General features: G+C 35.2%; 1 protein-coding gene across 12 annotated transcripts in view; it reads right to left on the reverse strand.

Moving 5' to 3' along the window:
• Positions 1-15,170, reverse strand: part of rbfox3b (RNA binding fox-1 homolog 3b) — a 327,667-nt gene that overhangs the window by 57,227 nt on the left and 255,270 nt on the right. For all 12 annotated transcript variants that reach the window (XM_051887979.1, XM_051887972.1, XM_051887981.1 and 9 more), the window contains one exon: positions 5,304-5,555. In XM_051887979.1, coding sequence (XP_051743939.1) covers positions 5,304-5,555 — 252 coding nt within the window. The remainder of the gene's footprint in view (positions 1-5,303; positions 5,556-15,170) is intronic.

Raw genomic sequence — 15,170 nt, forward strand, 5'->3', positions numbered from 1 at the left:
TTCTTCCTTCATTCTTTCTTTCATCCTTTTTATCTTTTGTTCATTCATCCTTTCTTCTTTTCTTTCTTTTGTTCGTTAACCCCTTTTTCATCCTTTCTTTTGTTCATCCTTTCTTTCTTTCTTCCTTTCATTCATTCGTTCATCCTTTCTTACTTTCATTCGTTCGCTCTTTTTCCTTCATTCATCCTTTTTTCTTTTGTTTGTTCATCCTTTCTCCCTTTCATTTGTTTGTTCTTTCTTTTGTTCATTCATCCTTTTTCTTTCATTCCTTCATCTGTTCTATCTTTTGTTCATTCATCCTTCTTTTCGTTCTTTCCTTCATTCATTCATTCATTCATTCATTCATCCTTTCATTAATCCTTTCTTTCATTCTCTTTTGTTCGTTCATTTTTATTTCATTCATCCTTTTTCCTTCATTCTTTCAGACGCCTCTCATCGTTTCTATCTTTTGTTCATTTATCATTTCTTCCTGACTTTCGTTCATTCAGCCTTTCTTTTTATTTATTTATTTCCTTCTTTCTTCCTTTTGTTTGTCTTTCATTTGTTTGTTCATCCTTTCTTTCTTTTATTTGTTCGTCCTTTCTTTCATTCTTTCTTTTGTTTGTTCTTACTTACTTCTTTTCATCCTTTATCTCTTTCGTTCATTCATCCTTTCTTTCGTTCATCATTTCTTTCTTTTGTTCGTTCATCCTTTCTTTCTTTCGTTTGTTTGTTGGTCCTTTCTTTCTCCTTCATTCGTCTGTAATTTCTTTCTTTCTTTTGTTCATTCATCCTTTCTTTCTTTCATTCAACCTTTCTTTCATTTGTTTGTTCTTTCTTTCTTTCATTCATCTGTAATTTCTTTCTTTTGTTCATTCATCATTTCTTTCATTCATGCATCCTTTCTTTCTTCCTATCATTCTTTCATTCACTCTTTCTTTACTCTTTCTTTTCTTTCTTTCTTTCATCCTTTCTTTTATTCATTCATTCATTTGTTAGTTCTTTCTTTCGTTTGTTCTTTCTATTGATTTATTTTTCTTGTTGTAAGCATAAACCTCAATAAATGTTCATTCATTCATTCATTTTTTTTCTTGAGAATCAGTTATTACGCTCAATGAAGAGCTTTTAATAAGACACACTCTTCATGAGAACAATAATCATTTATTATAAGGTTTAAGGACAGGGCCGTGAGCCTTTATCAGCCGCAGAAAGACTATAAGAGAGCAATCTGCAGAGCAGTGAGATATCCACCGAACGAGATTAACTAGCGAGCGTGTCCACCTTTCTGCTACGCTAAATTATTCATGCTACACCATGTTCACGCTCCTCTGAAGACATAAAGAAAACAGGCCAGGAGGAGAAGAGGAAGAAGAAATCAAAAGACCATTACTGCACTGACAAAACTACCAAACATGCTTCATCTTCAACACATTTGAGCTTTTCTTCTTATTCACACCTTAAAATGAATGCAAATGCCATCAACACAATACAAGAACTGCATAAGGATTGGTGTTCACGCGGCCCAATGCACTGAATAAATTGTGTTGGTATTTAGTCACAGTAGCATCAATTAATGTCCCGACTGCATGAAGCAGGAATGATGCAAACAGACACGGCACTTATTTGGTGTCACTCTGTCTGCGAGCGAGAGATAGTAATACTGCGCGAGCGAAACATGACAGTGATTATGTCATTATAACAGCACAGAGTGTGACACATCGTTACAGTCGTGTCAAGCGGTCTCTCTCTGCTCATTATTTTGGACAGAGGAGCATGTACTCCCAAAACACGCCGTCTCACACTGTGGCTTCTTGCACAGGTTCCTCCATGGCTTAATAATCAGTGAATATTTTAGCAATGACTTATGGGAGATGAACCTCGTCCACTCCGGGACATTCCAGGACACACAGGTTCATGGAATGATGTCAAGAGATGTTTCTAGTGTGAACTGAATGATATCTGATGCTAGTTTCTTGTAATGGAATCAAAATTCATTGTCTTTATGCAGCTTCCTGGTCTTGTTGATTGAACAATTCATCAGGGTATACTATTCCTTAGGGGAAAAAAATACCTCAAATAGGATGCTTTTCTGTTTATTTATTTCACTTACAGACGTGCAAACTTATGTTTTGTTGGAAGTATTTGCATTTCCTTCATAAAAATATATTAGCTTGCTAAACCTCCAAAATGTCTGGTTTCATCAACTGCTCTTATTTTTCATCCTCCTGTCATGTAGAGTCACTTTTTACCAACGTTGCACCATAAATTAATCATGATACTGTACCTTCAAAAGTTTGGGGTCAGTAAGATTTTTTTTTTTTTTTTTTTCCTTAAGAAATTAATACTTACTACTTTAATTCTTAACCAGATTAATACCAACCAAAAACTGCAAGCCATTAAATAAACAGAAAAGCGAAAACATAACTGCTGCTAATTTGCATTAAAGGAAGCAGATGTTTTTTTATACAAATACATATACAAAGCGACTTACAAATGAGGAGTAACACAAGCAATATATAATTCAAAAGCAAAGCATTAGCAGTGCCGTTATAGTGAATCTCAGGAGTAAATCAGAGAAATACAAACACTAAGGCTGACATTCAATAGCAGAACAACAGAAAAAAAAAAAAAGTTTTTTCTCACTTGTTTCTTCTTCTTCTTCTTCAAAAAGAAAACCTGATAGCATAAGTGCTTCTATTAATAAAAACAGTAGTTTAACTGTAGTTGAAAAACTTTATATTATATGTACACAAAATTGGTGTAGGATTTACTTTGAAAAAAACTTTTTACTCAGAAATTGTCAGTAAATTTTTGCATCTTACAATTCTGTCTCTTTTAGAATTGAGTTTACATCTTGGAATTCTGTCTCTTTTTAGAATTCTGAGTTTACCTTATGTAATTCTATATTAAAAAAAAAAAAAAAAAAAAAAAAATTGTGTATATATCATGCAATTTTGTCCTTTTTCCCCCTGAGAATTCCGAGTTTACATCTTGCAATTGTCTCTTTTTATAATTCCGAATTACATATTGCAATTCTCTTTTAGAATTCTAAGTTTACGTCTTGCCATTCTCCTTTTTTAGAATTCCGAGTTTACTTCTTGCAATTCTCTTTTTTCCCCTGAGAAATTAGTAATTCTGTCTCTTTTTAGAATTCTGAATTTACATCTCGCAATTCTCTTTTTTTTTTTTTTTTTTTTTTTTTTAGAATTCTGAGTTTACATCATGCAATTGTCTTTTTTTAAGAATTTTGAGTTTATCCTGCAGTTCTATCTTTTTTGTCAAAATTCTGAGTTTACATCTCGCAATTCTGTCCTTATTTCAGAATTCTGAGTATATATCTCGCAATTCTAACTTTTTCCTCAGAATTGTGAGTTTATATCTTGCAATTCAATTCTGAGTGTATATCTCTCAATTCAATTCTGAGTTCATATCTCGCAATTCTTTTTTTCTCCACAGAAAACACAATTTTCTTTCCCAGAATTGTGAGTTTAAATCTTGCAATTATGAGTTTATATTTTGCAATTCAATTCTAAGGTTCATATCTCGCAATTCAATTCTGAGTTCATATCTCACAATTCTAACTTTTTCCTCAGAATTGTGAGTCCATATCTCGCAATTCAATTCTGAGTTCATATCTCTCAATTCAATTCTGAGTATATATCTCGCAATTCTAACTTTTTCCTCAGAATTGTGAGTCCATATCTCGCAATTCAATTCTGAGTTCATATCTCTCAATTCAATTCTGAGTTCATATCTCGCAATTCAATTCTGAGTTCATATCTTGCAATTAATTTCTGAGTTTATATCTCACAATTCAATTCTGAGTTCATATCTCACAATTCAATTCTGAGTTCATATCTCACAATTCAATTCTGAGTTCATATCTCTCAATTCAATTCTGAGTCCATATCTCGCAATTCAATTCTGAGTTCATATCTTGCAATTAATTTCTGAGTTTATATCTCACAATTCAATTCTGAGTTCATATCTCACAATTCAATTCTGAGTTCATATCTCACAATTCAATTCTGAGTTTATATCTCACAATTCAATTCTGAGTTTATATCTTACAATTCAATTGTGAATTAGTATCTCACAATTCAATTCTGAGAATATCTCACAATTCTAACTTTTTCCTCAGAATTGTGAGTTTAAATCTTGCAATTCAATTCTGAGTTCATATCTCGCAATTCAATTCTGAGTTCATATCTCGCAATTCAATACTGAGTTCATATCTCGCAATTCAATTCTGAGTTTATATCTCGCAATTCAATTCTGAGTTCATATCTCGCAATTAAATTCTGAGTTCATATCTTGCAATTCAATTCTGAGTTTATATCTCGCAATTCAATTCTGAGTTTATATCTCACAATTCTAACTTTTTTCCTCAGAATTGTGTTTAAATCTTGCAATTCTGAGTTCATATCTTGCAATTCAATTCTGAGTTCATATCTCACAATTCAATTCTGAGTTCATATCGCGCAATTCAATTCTGAGTTCATATCTCGCAATTCAATTCTGAGTTTATATCTTACAATTCAGTTGTGAATTTGTATCTCACAATTCAATTCTGAGTATATCTCGCAATTCTAACTTTTTCCTCAGAATTGTGAGTTTAAATCTTGCAATTCAATACTGAGTTCATATCTCACAATTCAATACTGAGTTCATATCTCACAATTCAATTCTGAGATTATATCTCGCAATTCAATTCTGAGATTATATCTCGCAATTCAATTCTGAGATTATATCTCGCAATTCAATTCTGAGATTATATCTCGCAATTCAATTTTGAGTTTATTTCTTGCAATTTTACTGTTTCAGAATTTTTCAGAATTGAGTGAAAAAAAAAGTTTGAATCTTCTTGTTTGGACTTTTCTTGCTATATAATTCCGAGTTTATATCTCGCAATACTAAGTTTATTGTGAGATATAAACTCAGAATTGTCTGAATTGTATGATATAATTGTGAAAACAAAAGTTCTGAGAATTGTTCAATTTTATCTCGCAATTCAAAGTTCATTTCTTGCAATTCTGACTTTCTTTTTCAGAATTGAGAGAAAAATGTCTGGAAATGTCTTGTCTGGACTTTTCTTCTCAGACTTGCAAGTTTATATCTCACAGTTCTGAGTTTACATCCCACAATTTTGTCTTTTTTTTCTCAGAATTGTGGGATGAAAGTCTAAATTGTGAGATATAAACTAAGAATTTCGTGAAAAGAAAATGTGAGATTAAAAAGTCTCTTTTTTAATTCCAGAAACAAGCTTCCATAGAAACGAGACTGTTTGCATGTTTGCAGCACGTGTGTCTGCGTGTTTAACGCACCGTTGCTGTGTTGGTTCCAGTGCTGATAGCTGGCGTGCTGCTGTCGGCGTTGGCCAGATCGCTGTGAGTCTGTGCCGGCGTGTAGAGCGTCAAGCCGTGATCCGGGACTCGGTTCTGTCCTGCGTAGTCTTGCGTGGGAAGAGCGTGTGTCGCACTGAACTCTGCAGGGATGCCGTTCTGCGCGGGATGCGCGTACTGCGGGGTGTACGTCTGGGCCATCGCGTCCGCCGGATTGGTGGCCTCCTGATTACCCTGGAAACATGAATGCAAATGAAAGCATACATTAAACCCCTGCAGCCTTCGCATATAGGGCCGTATGTTCAAACTGAACAATGCAGTGCATGTCTGAGGTGTTTTTATCCTTCCAAACGCGCCTCTGATGGGCCGATCAGGGAATACGGCTGCCCTGCACTTTAAATAGGCCACGAAAACAACGATCACATCTCACGGATGATTACAGACACGCTTGATCATTACTAATGAACAGACTTTGTGTTGTAGAAGCTGCTCGGAGGGCTAGAGGCCACTGGGATTTTCGACAGTGCAGAAAAAAGGAAATCAGTCTCCTTACGATGTTTTGACTGAGAGCTTTGATTTTCCTGACAGGTTACTAATGTTAACAGCGGTCGACGCTCAGACAGACGCTTTAACACGTCTTCACATAAACACTTTCTGCTCAGCGCTGTTGAAGACAAGTTGTTTGTCAAGCTACAAGCTTCCCTATGAACCCTGCTGTTTTGTATTTGATATGTACATTTCTAAGGCCTCGAAATGATCAACTTTGCTGAAAAACCTGTTGTACACAATCTACTACATGCCTTCTGTCATCTGATTGATATTTTATTTAGCAAATGAAAGACTTTTAGTATAATTATAAAAACATCCCCCTTCAGCTTGTGGTTCATGTGTCTTGTAGCTGTGAAAACTTTACTGATTTGTATAAAGTTAACATATGAATAACTTTTATATTGTTAGCAATATTTCAAGATGAACACTACTGGACTGAAGCAACTTAGGTACACTTGATTATCCATAAATCTTTTTTCTTTTCTTTTCTTTTCTTTTCTTTTCTTTTCTTTTCCTTTTTTTTTTTTTTTTTTGCATTTCCTTCATAAAAATATAGCTTGCTACACCTCCAAAACGACTGGTTTCATCAACTGCTCTTGTTAAAATTATGTTAAAATGTATCAAATATAACCATCAGGCTTTTGAGGAGCGTTTATTACTTCATCAGATCTCTCAATAACCATTGTATTGCATTGCATTATATGTTTTAAAACTACAGAGCTTTTATAAAACTAAACATTTAAATATATTATTAAAACAAATTATTGGCAGATATAGAGTGACGACTGATTTTTATAAGCATATCTGCTATACTGTAAAAGAAGATGTCATTGATTTACATTACAAGCTTTCAGAACAGCCATATAAATATCAACATCTGAACCAAACTGCATATTTTTGCACAGTTTGGCCATTTTTTTACTCTCCATATTCTCACTATATCATACTACATAAACCATAAAAGCCTGATGTATAATATGATACTCAACAAAATATGCAAACTTTTATTCCATAAAATGTATTTGTTTGTGTGTGTACAACTTGTCAGAACTGTGCTAGCTAACCATGTGCTGATTAGCATCTTTGAGCTAGGCTCAAAAGTATCTAAAATTGTCACTACCGAAACAGTCATGACCGAAACGTGGTGAAGATTCGGTTGTGACATCATTGTTTTTTGATAAATTTCGATACATTTTAGTTTTTGTGTGTGTACAACTGTTCTGAACTGTGCTAGCTATGTGTTGTCACCATGTGTTGATTATCATCTTTGAGCTAGGCTCAAAAGTATCTAAAATTGTCACTATCGAAACAGTCACGACTGAAACATGTGGTGAGGTTTCGGTTGTGACAAAAGGGAACACAATCATTTATTTAAGGGAAATAAAAATTTTAGTACAGTTATGTAAATCATTAGTACTTTAAAATGTTTTAGTATGTGAGTTAAAATTGTGTAATGTGATGTAGTGGCTATCAACACATTACTGTCACTACCGAAAATATGTAGTCACGACCGAAACACGGGATGTTTTGTGACAAATAAAGTATATTAAATTTTCAACTAAGATGTTATGATAGTGTTTGGTTCAATGTATATTCAAACTAATGAATCCTTAACTTTGAAATCAGTATGATAAACTTTATGCCTTTTACAAAGAAAGATTGAATTCAAAATACAACAAATCTCATAAATTACACATGAAATATTGTTAAAATTGTAATTGTCATTGATTTACCTGTGAAAACTTTTTTTTAAAAAGTAGCAGAAAAAATATATAGGTAAGGTAGATGTAAACAAAATCTTAATAGGTCAATGTAAGCCTTCTTATTAAATTATTTATCATTGTGTTTCGGTAGTGACAAATTTTGGGAGAGGAAAATACAATATGAGAATTAACTGCAAAATTACTAGAAATGTGTACCTTGGATATTATACAATTTGCATACATACAAAATTTGTGGAAAAAGACATTTTTTTAAGATATTTCCAACTCTGACTTTGAACCAATTCTGCAGAATGGCCCATATACACACATATATAATTCCAAGATATAGATCACTGTGTTCCATTTCACAATTTCACTGGAAATAAGACTTATGGGTAATAATAAATAAATAAACATCTGTACTAAACAGATAAAGCAAAAGGAATCTCTGAACGCAGGAGGAAGATAAATGCACTGGATTTTCCTCGTTGCCTGTTCTGGTTGTGGTCATTTCGTGTTCGTCTCAGCTGTTGTTCCTGCAGATCTTTTCCTGGAGTCTTAATGAGCCGAGAACCGTCAGCCGCTGTAATTGAGCGGGAAGTAAATCTACACAGAGAGTTTCTGAAAAAAACGCAGGTCCCAATTAAAGCCGAGCATCTACGGCTGATAAAGGACGACTGTACCCTGAGATCAGCTCATAGTCGCTTTCTGTCTGTTTCATCGTCTCTTTATTCCTGTTTGTTCTGTGTAACTACCAGGGTCAGAAACTAGAGCAAAATCCCACCAAAAGTGACACAAATACCCATACATTCAAAATGTGGGGGCAAAAAATGCCACTTAACTTCACGTAATGTTTTATCTGTTATCAAAATTTGATATACTTCATTATATTATATTCTAGACCTTTCCAGGTAAATGTCATAATTAAGGTAAATAATTTCTGGACACTGGTAAAGACTATTTTCCATTTTTCATTAAATGGCTCTTTTCTCTCTTTCTGTCTTTACCACTTCAGCTTTATGTGTTGTAACATTTACAACATAAGTGAAAACAGTGCAAAATAGCACAAAGCAAAAATATATAATTGAAATTGATAACAATTATGCAGAATAATTAAGATATTAAAAACAGAAATCCTCTCTTCATCTCTCTCCTCAGCTGCCTCTCGTTACCCAGTTTGACGCTTACATTAAATATTCTTACAAAAAATAAATCTTTTTCTGTGTCTTTGCTGAGTTTGTGTTTCTGCTGCTGCGTCATTCTGATCCCGGATCAGTTCAGAGCGGGTCTCTAACATACAGTCAGAACCATGAAACCATGAAATCTACTCTGCTCTGATTGGTCAGATGGCAGCACAACAGTTTTCAACACTGATAATAATCAGAAATGTTTCTTGAGCATCAAATCATCATATTAGAATGATTTCTGCAGGATCATGTGACAATGAAGACTGGAGTAATGATGCTGAAAATTCAGCTTTGATCACAGGAATAAATTACATTTTAACATATATTCACATAGAAAACAGCTATTTTAATTTGTAATAATATTTCACAATATGACTGTTCTTTATTGTATTATCGATCAAATAAATGCAGCCTTGGTGAGCTGATGAAACTTCTTTAAAAAATGTGTCAACGGTAGTGTATATTGTATCTTTTATAACAAATATATAAAATTATTATAAACTAAAGATTATAAATATTATAAAATACTCTGCAGTATGCAAGTATCCAAGTCCCAAAAGCACACAAACTTAACTTACTGTAACCCGCAAACACAATCTAGTGCACTTAACACCTCTGATAACACACTTTCATGACGCAACGCAAAACACGGTACAAAGCAGCACTGAGTTTCAAAGCAGCGCAGCAGTGAAACACACACACACACACAGGCTCTTTAAAAAGGGCAGCGCTCCGAGTCACACGGGGAGAAGAAGGAGCTTATTAGCAAAACACAAAGCCACGCTTGCTGCCGTCTGATCTCCGCTGCCGCTCTGAAGTGTGTGACAAACACATTTTCTGGGGGCAGATGAACCAGACGAGAAAAAAGAGGCTGGTAAATCAGAGGAGACGCCGGCGTCCTGGAGAGACCTTCAACCCCTCAGAGTCCAGCGCCGATGCCCTCGCATCCCACACAATCACACAGACACACGCACTAATTACTGCTCACACGCCTTCAGAGAGACAGAAGAGAGCCGTCAGGGTGGGCCGAGGTCTCGTACACCTCTCAAATCAGACAGACATATTTTCAATTATTCATGACCTGAAAAAGGTGCATTCTTCTATACTGTTAATATATCACATCATGAGCTCATTAACATATGACCGCCCACATTTACATAATCAGTATTCAGAAACTCAACCTTCCTGATGTAAACTAGATAAGTACAAATGAAGTACACTACCTTTGCAAAGTTTGGGGTTGGTATGATTTTTTAATGTTTTTGAAAGAAGTCTCTTCACCAAGGCTGCGCTTATTCGATTAAAATTACAGGAAAAACAGTAATATTGTAAAAATATTATTACAAATTTAAAATAAGTGTTTTCTATGGAAGCTTGTTTCCACCACTAAATAAAAAAAAAATAAAATAAAGGTAATAGCGACTTTTTCTGACTTTATCGCAATTCTGACTTTAAAACTCGCAATTCTGACTTTATAATTTGCAATTCTGACTTTAAAACTCGCAATTCTGACTTTATATCTTACAATTTTGACTTTATAATTTGCAATTCTGACTTTTTTAACTCGCAATTCTGACTTTATAACACACAATTCTGACTTTATAACTCACAATTCTGACTTTATATCAGGCAATTCTGACTTTATATCTCGCAATTCTGATTTTATAACTCACAATTCTGACTTTATAACTCACAATTCTGACTTTAAAACTCGCAAAAAGTCAGAGTTGTGAGATATAATCTCGCAATTGTGAGAAAAAAGTCAGAAGTTGCAATTACCTTTTTTTTATATTTCATGGCAAAAACAAGCTTTCATAGTTTTGTGTGTGAATATATGTTAAAATGTATTGTAAAATGTAATGTCATTTCAGCATCATTGCTCCAGTCTTCAGTGTCACATGATCCTTCAGAAATCATTCTAATATGATGATTTGATGCTCAAGAAACATTTCTGATTATTATCAACAGTTGTGTTGCTTCATATTTTTATTAAACTTGGTTCCCACAAAAATATGAAGCATCAGATTTTTATTAAACTTATTTTATTTTATTTCAGCATTTATTTGTAACATTATAAATGTCTTCACTGTCACTTTTGACCAATTTAATGCATCCTCACTAAAGGAAAATTCATTTCTCTAAAAACAAAATGCATAAAAAGTTACATAAAGTATGTCTGGAAGGTACAGTAACTACATGAGGCCAGAGAGAGTGGAAAATGAACATGTAAAACTAACTGTACGCGGTCAGGAAGCAGGAACCACAGACCTGATCATTAGCACCCGAGAGTCCACTAAAATAACCCACCACCAACAAGCAGCACAACACTAGCACAGTCGCAGTGTGCTCGGATCCTCCTGATGTGGAAGGATTCCCCCTCATTCCTTCCAATTACAGCACAACAACAGGAAGAAAGAGCGGCAGAGGGGCGGCAGGCCAATTTACAGCAGGTCTGTCCATCGGGTGCCGGTTATTAGTCTTCATTCGGTGCGGTTGAAAGCTCCGCTGTGTCGTTTTTACACCTCATTTGTGAGGGAATAAATTTGGCAAAACAAACAGCGTGTCTGTCCTCAGTCTTGACGGTTTTCTGAGCCACGACCCCAACATTTCACAATCTCTCTGCGCTATTTGACCTCAGATAGTGACTTATACACTCTTAAAAATAAAAGGTTTTTGCAATGATGTCATAGAAGAACCATTTTTGGTTCCCCAAAGAGCCTTTCAGTTAGAGCTGGGAGATTTTTCCAATGTTTTCGATTAATCCAAATTTAATGTTTTGCCTCGATTTTATTATTTTTTAAATCGAGAAATCGCGGCGAGACGGTGACGGCGAGACGGTGATGGCTGAGTAACGCGAGACCTCACGAGACCCGGTGCGAGATCTAAGATGGCAGCTCCCGTCTGCTAGATTGTAAAAACAACTCCAACTGAAATACCTACAACAATTCGTTTTGTTTTGTTTTGTTCTGTTTTTTCTCTCGATTCCCCCCCCCCCCTTTCCACACTTCTCTCATTTCGTCTTTTTTTCTCCGTTTTTTCAAAACCGGATTATAATATTATACAACCTGGATCATCTCGAAGCATATATCGACGCGCACTACAACACATTCTGCTGCACCATGAACAGGGACAAACCAGATCACAACAAAAAAAGTAAAGGTAACCCCACTCCAAACTCCAAGAGACCTCGTCCCGATTCACCTTTCAGCCCAAGTACAACACCATCCACATCACCCAAACCGCCGTGCTGCACCGAGGTAAGCGACATCTTGCTCTCAATTGAAAATAAACTCACCGGACTTGATACAAGGATTGCACTTATTGAAGTCATACACAAGGAATTCCAGGAATTGCGGCACAGTTTAGAATTCAGCCAAGAACAGATAGACACTCTTACTAAAGAAAACAACTTTTTAAAGGACTCCGTTCAAGCACTTACCATTCAACTCACTTCCGTTGTCGCCGAAAATAAAACCATGAAAGAAAACATTTTGGACTTGCAATCGCGCAGCATGAGGGACAATTTAGTTTTTACAGGCATCCCAGAACAAACTCCAGACGACCCCGAAAAATCAGTCAAGGACTTCATGATAAAACAACTCAAATTACCAGCGGAAACAGTACAGAGCATCACCTTTCACCGTGTTCACCGTATCAGATCCAAAAACAACAACAGTCGACCACGAGCGATCATCGCAAAATTCGAACACTATAAACACAAAGAACTGGTTCAGAGGCAAGGCAGACAACTCAAAGGCACAAACTATGGACTCAATGAACAATATCCAAAGGACATTCTCGAACGCCGGAAACAACTCTTTCCAATCAGGAAACAAAAAATAAATGAAGGAAAAAAGGCAATCATTACAGTGGACAAATTATACATAGATGGACAACTATATCGCGATAAGGACATTACTCCCTGGCTTTTCTGAACACTTCACTTCTATTCCTGAGTCAATAACTGCCATAATCATAAACTGAACTAAACACACTCACTTCTTTCTTTGTTTCGTTAATCTATTAGATGTGCTCCTACTTTTGCACCTAGGTCTCGTGTCCCCCTTCCCATGTTCCACCATATGTTTGTATTTAATGGTTTCTGTTTTGTTGTTGCTGTTCTGCTGTGTATACTCTGTCAGTTGTGTTTCTGTATTTTTGTTAGTCTGCCAACAACATTGCATTGTTATGCACACACACATATACACTACTACACCCACTCGAGTACATACACTCACATGTATACATATATAGTACTAACAGGCCCACACATGTACATTTGTCTATTTTTCACTAAAACATGTCATCTATCACCTTTGTAACCTGGAACGTTCGTGGATTTGGTTCTCAGACAAAGAAGGTCAAAGTTTTTAGTCATTTAAATAAATTACAAGCTGACATATGTCTCCTGCAAGAAACGCATTTATCAGAATCAGATTATAACAAAATTAAATCATCAAATTACAGTCATTTATTCTCTGCTCACTACAACACAAAACAAAGAGGAGTATGCATTCTAATAAATAAAAAAATCTCTTTTGTTCATAATATCACCATTACAGACCCTGAAGGACGTTTCATTATCATAAACATCTCCATTAATAATAGCCCAGTCACAATAGGCAACTTATATGGCCCAAACACAGATGACCCATCCTTTTTCCAGACCTTTTTCTCCTCAATTTCAATTTTTTCTAATTGTCCAGTCATAATCGCAGGTGATTTCAATACAGTTCTAGATCCAACAATAGATAGATGTAATAGTTTAGGCAATAAACGCATTTGGAAATCTGCAGAAACCATAAAACAGTTCATGAGTGATTTTGGTCTTGGCGATAGTTGGCGTCTACAGCATCCTAACAGTAAAGAATACTCATTTTTCTCACCAGTACACCACTCATATTCCCGCATTGACTTCTTTCTCACTAGTAATTCTATCATATCAAATATTTCTGAATCGAAGATCCATCCAATAGTCATTAGTGATCATGCCCCGGTAACATTAAAATGGAACACAACTAGTCAACATAAACCCACTACCAGATGGCGATTTAACACATCTCTTCTGAAAGACCATGATTTTGACAGTTATTTCAAAAGAGAGTGGGCATGCTTTCTAGAGATGAATGACTCCCCGGAAACATCTCCATCTCTTCTGTGGGAAACAGGGAAAGCCGTACTAAGAGGAAAAATAATTTCATTCTCCGTTTACAAAAAAAGGAAAGAAAAGGATCAACAAGTAGAATTGGAACAAAAAATTAAACAACTAGAAGACATTAACATAAATAACCCAACAGAAGAAACACAGGATTCATTAAGAAAATATAAACTCAAATTGAATGAATTAATCAATAAACATACACAATTCCTAATTCATAGGCTAAGACAAGAAAACTTTCATCATAGTAACAAATCTAGTAAATATTTGGCAAATCAAATCAAACAAAATAAGGAAAAAGCTACAATACCACTGATTACAGACACAGCAGGGAAATCCACCAACTCACCAGAAGAAATAAATCAAATCTTTCAAAATTTTTACAGTAAATTATATTCCTCCAATAAAGACCCAGATCAGAAAGACATTGACTCATTTCTCAACAGTATCAACTTACCTCAACTCAGTAAACATCAAATAAATACTCTGGATTCTCCCTTATCAGAACATGAACTTTTTAATGCCCTCAAACTCATGCCAAACAATAAAGCACCAGGCCCCGACGGATTCCCTGCTGAGTTCTATAAACACTTTTGGTCCATTTTATCACCACTCTTCATCCGTATGATTACTGAATCAAAACAAAAATCAAAACTCCCAGATAATATGAACACAGCCACAATTTCACTCCTTCTTAAACCAAATAAAGACCCAACATTACCGTCAAGTTATCGTCCGATTTCCCTAATCAATGTAGACATTAAAATCATAGCCAAAGCACTAGCACATAGAATTGAAAAAGTCACACCATTTATAATCCATCCAGATCAAACCGGTTTCATCAAAGGTAGACTTTCATCCAACAACACACGCAGACTTTTTAACTTAATGCATTATTCATCAACTCAGAAAACCAAAACCATCATAGTTACTCTCGATGCAGAAAAAGCTTTTGATAGGGTCAATTGGAAATTCCTGTTTTCCACATTAGAGAGGTTTGGTTTTGGGGAGTCATTCATTAATTGGATCAAAATTCTGTATACATCACCTTCAGCCACTGTTATCACCAATGGACTAACATCACATATCTTCACACTGCAACGGGGGACTAGACAAGGATGCCCACTCTCCCCTTCATTATTCACCATTTTCATTGAGCCACTAGCAGCAGCTATCCGTCAAAACAGCTACATTAAAGGAATTCAAACACTAAACATGCACCACAAAATTAGTCTTTACGCTGACGATATAT

Source organism: Ctenopharyngodon idella, chromosome 3 (assembly GCF_019924925.1).
Source record: "Ctenopharyngodon idella isolate HZGC_01 chromosome 3, HZGC01, whole genome shotgun sequence".
NCBI classification, from domain to species: domain Eukaryota; kingdom Metazoa; phylum Chordata; class Actinopteri; order Cypriniformes; family Xenocyprididae; genus Ctenopharyngodon; species Ctenopharyngodon idella.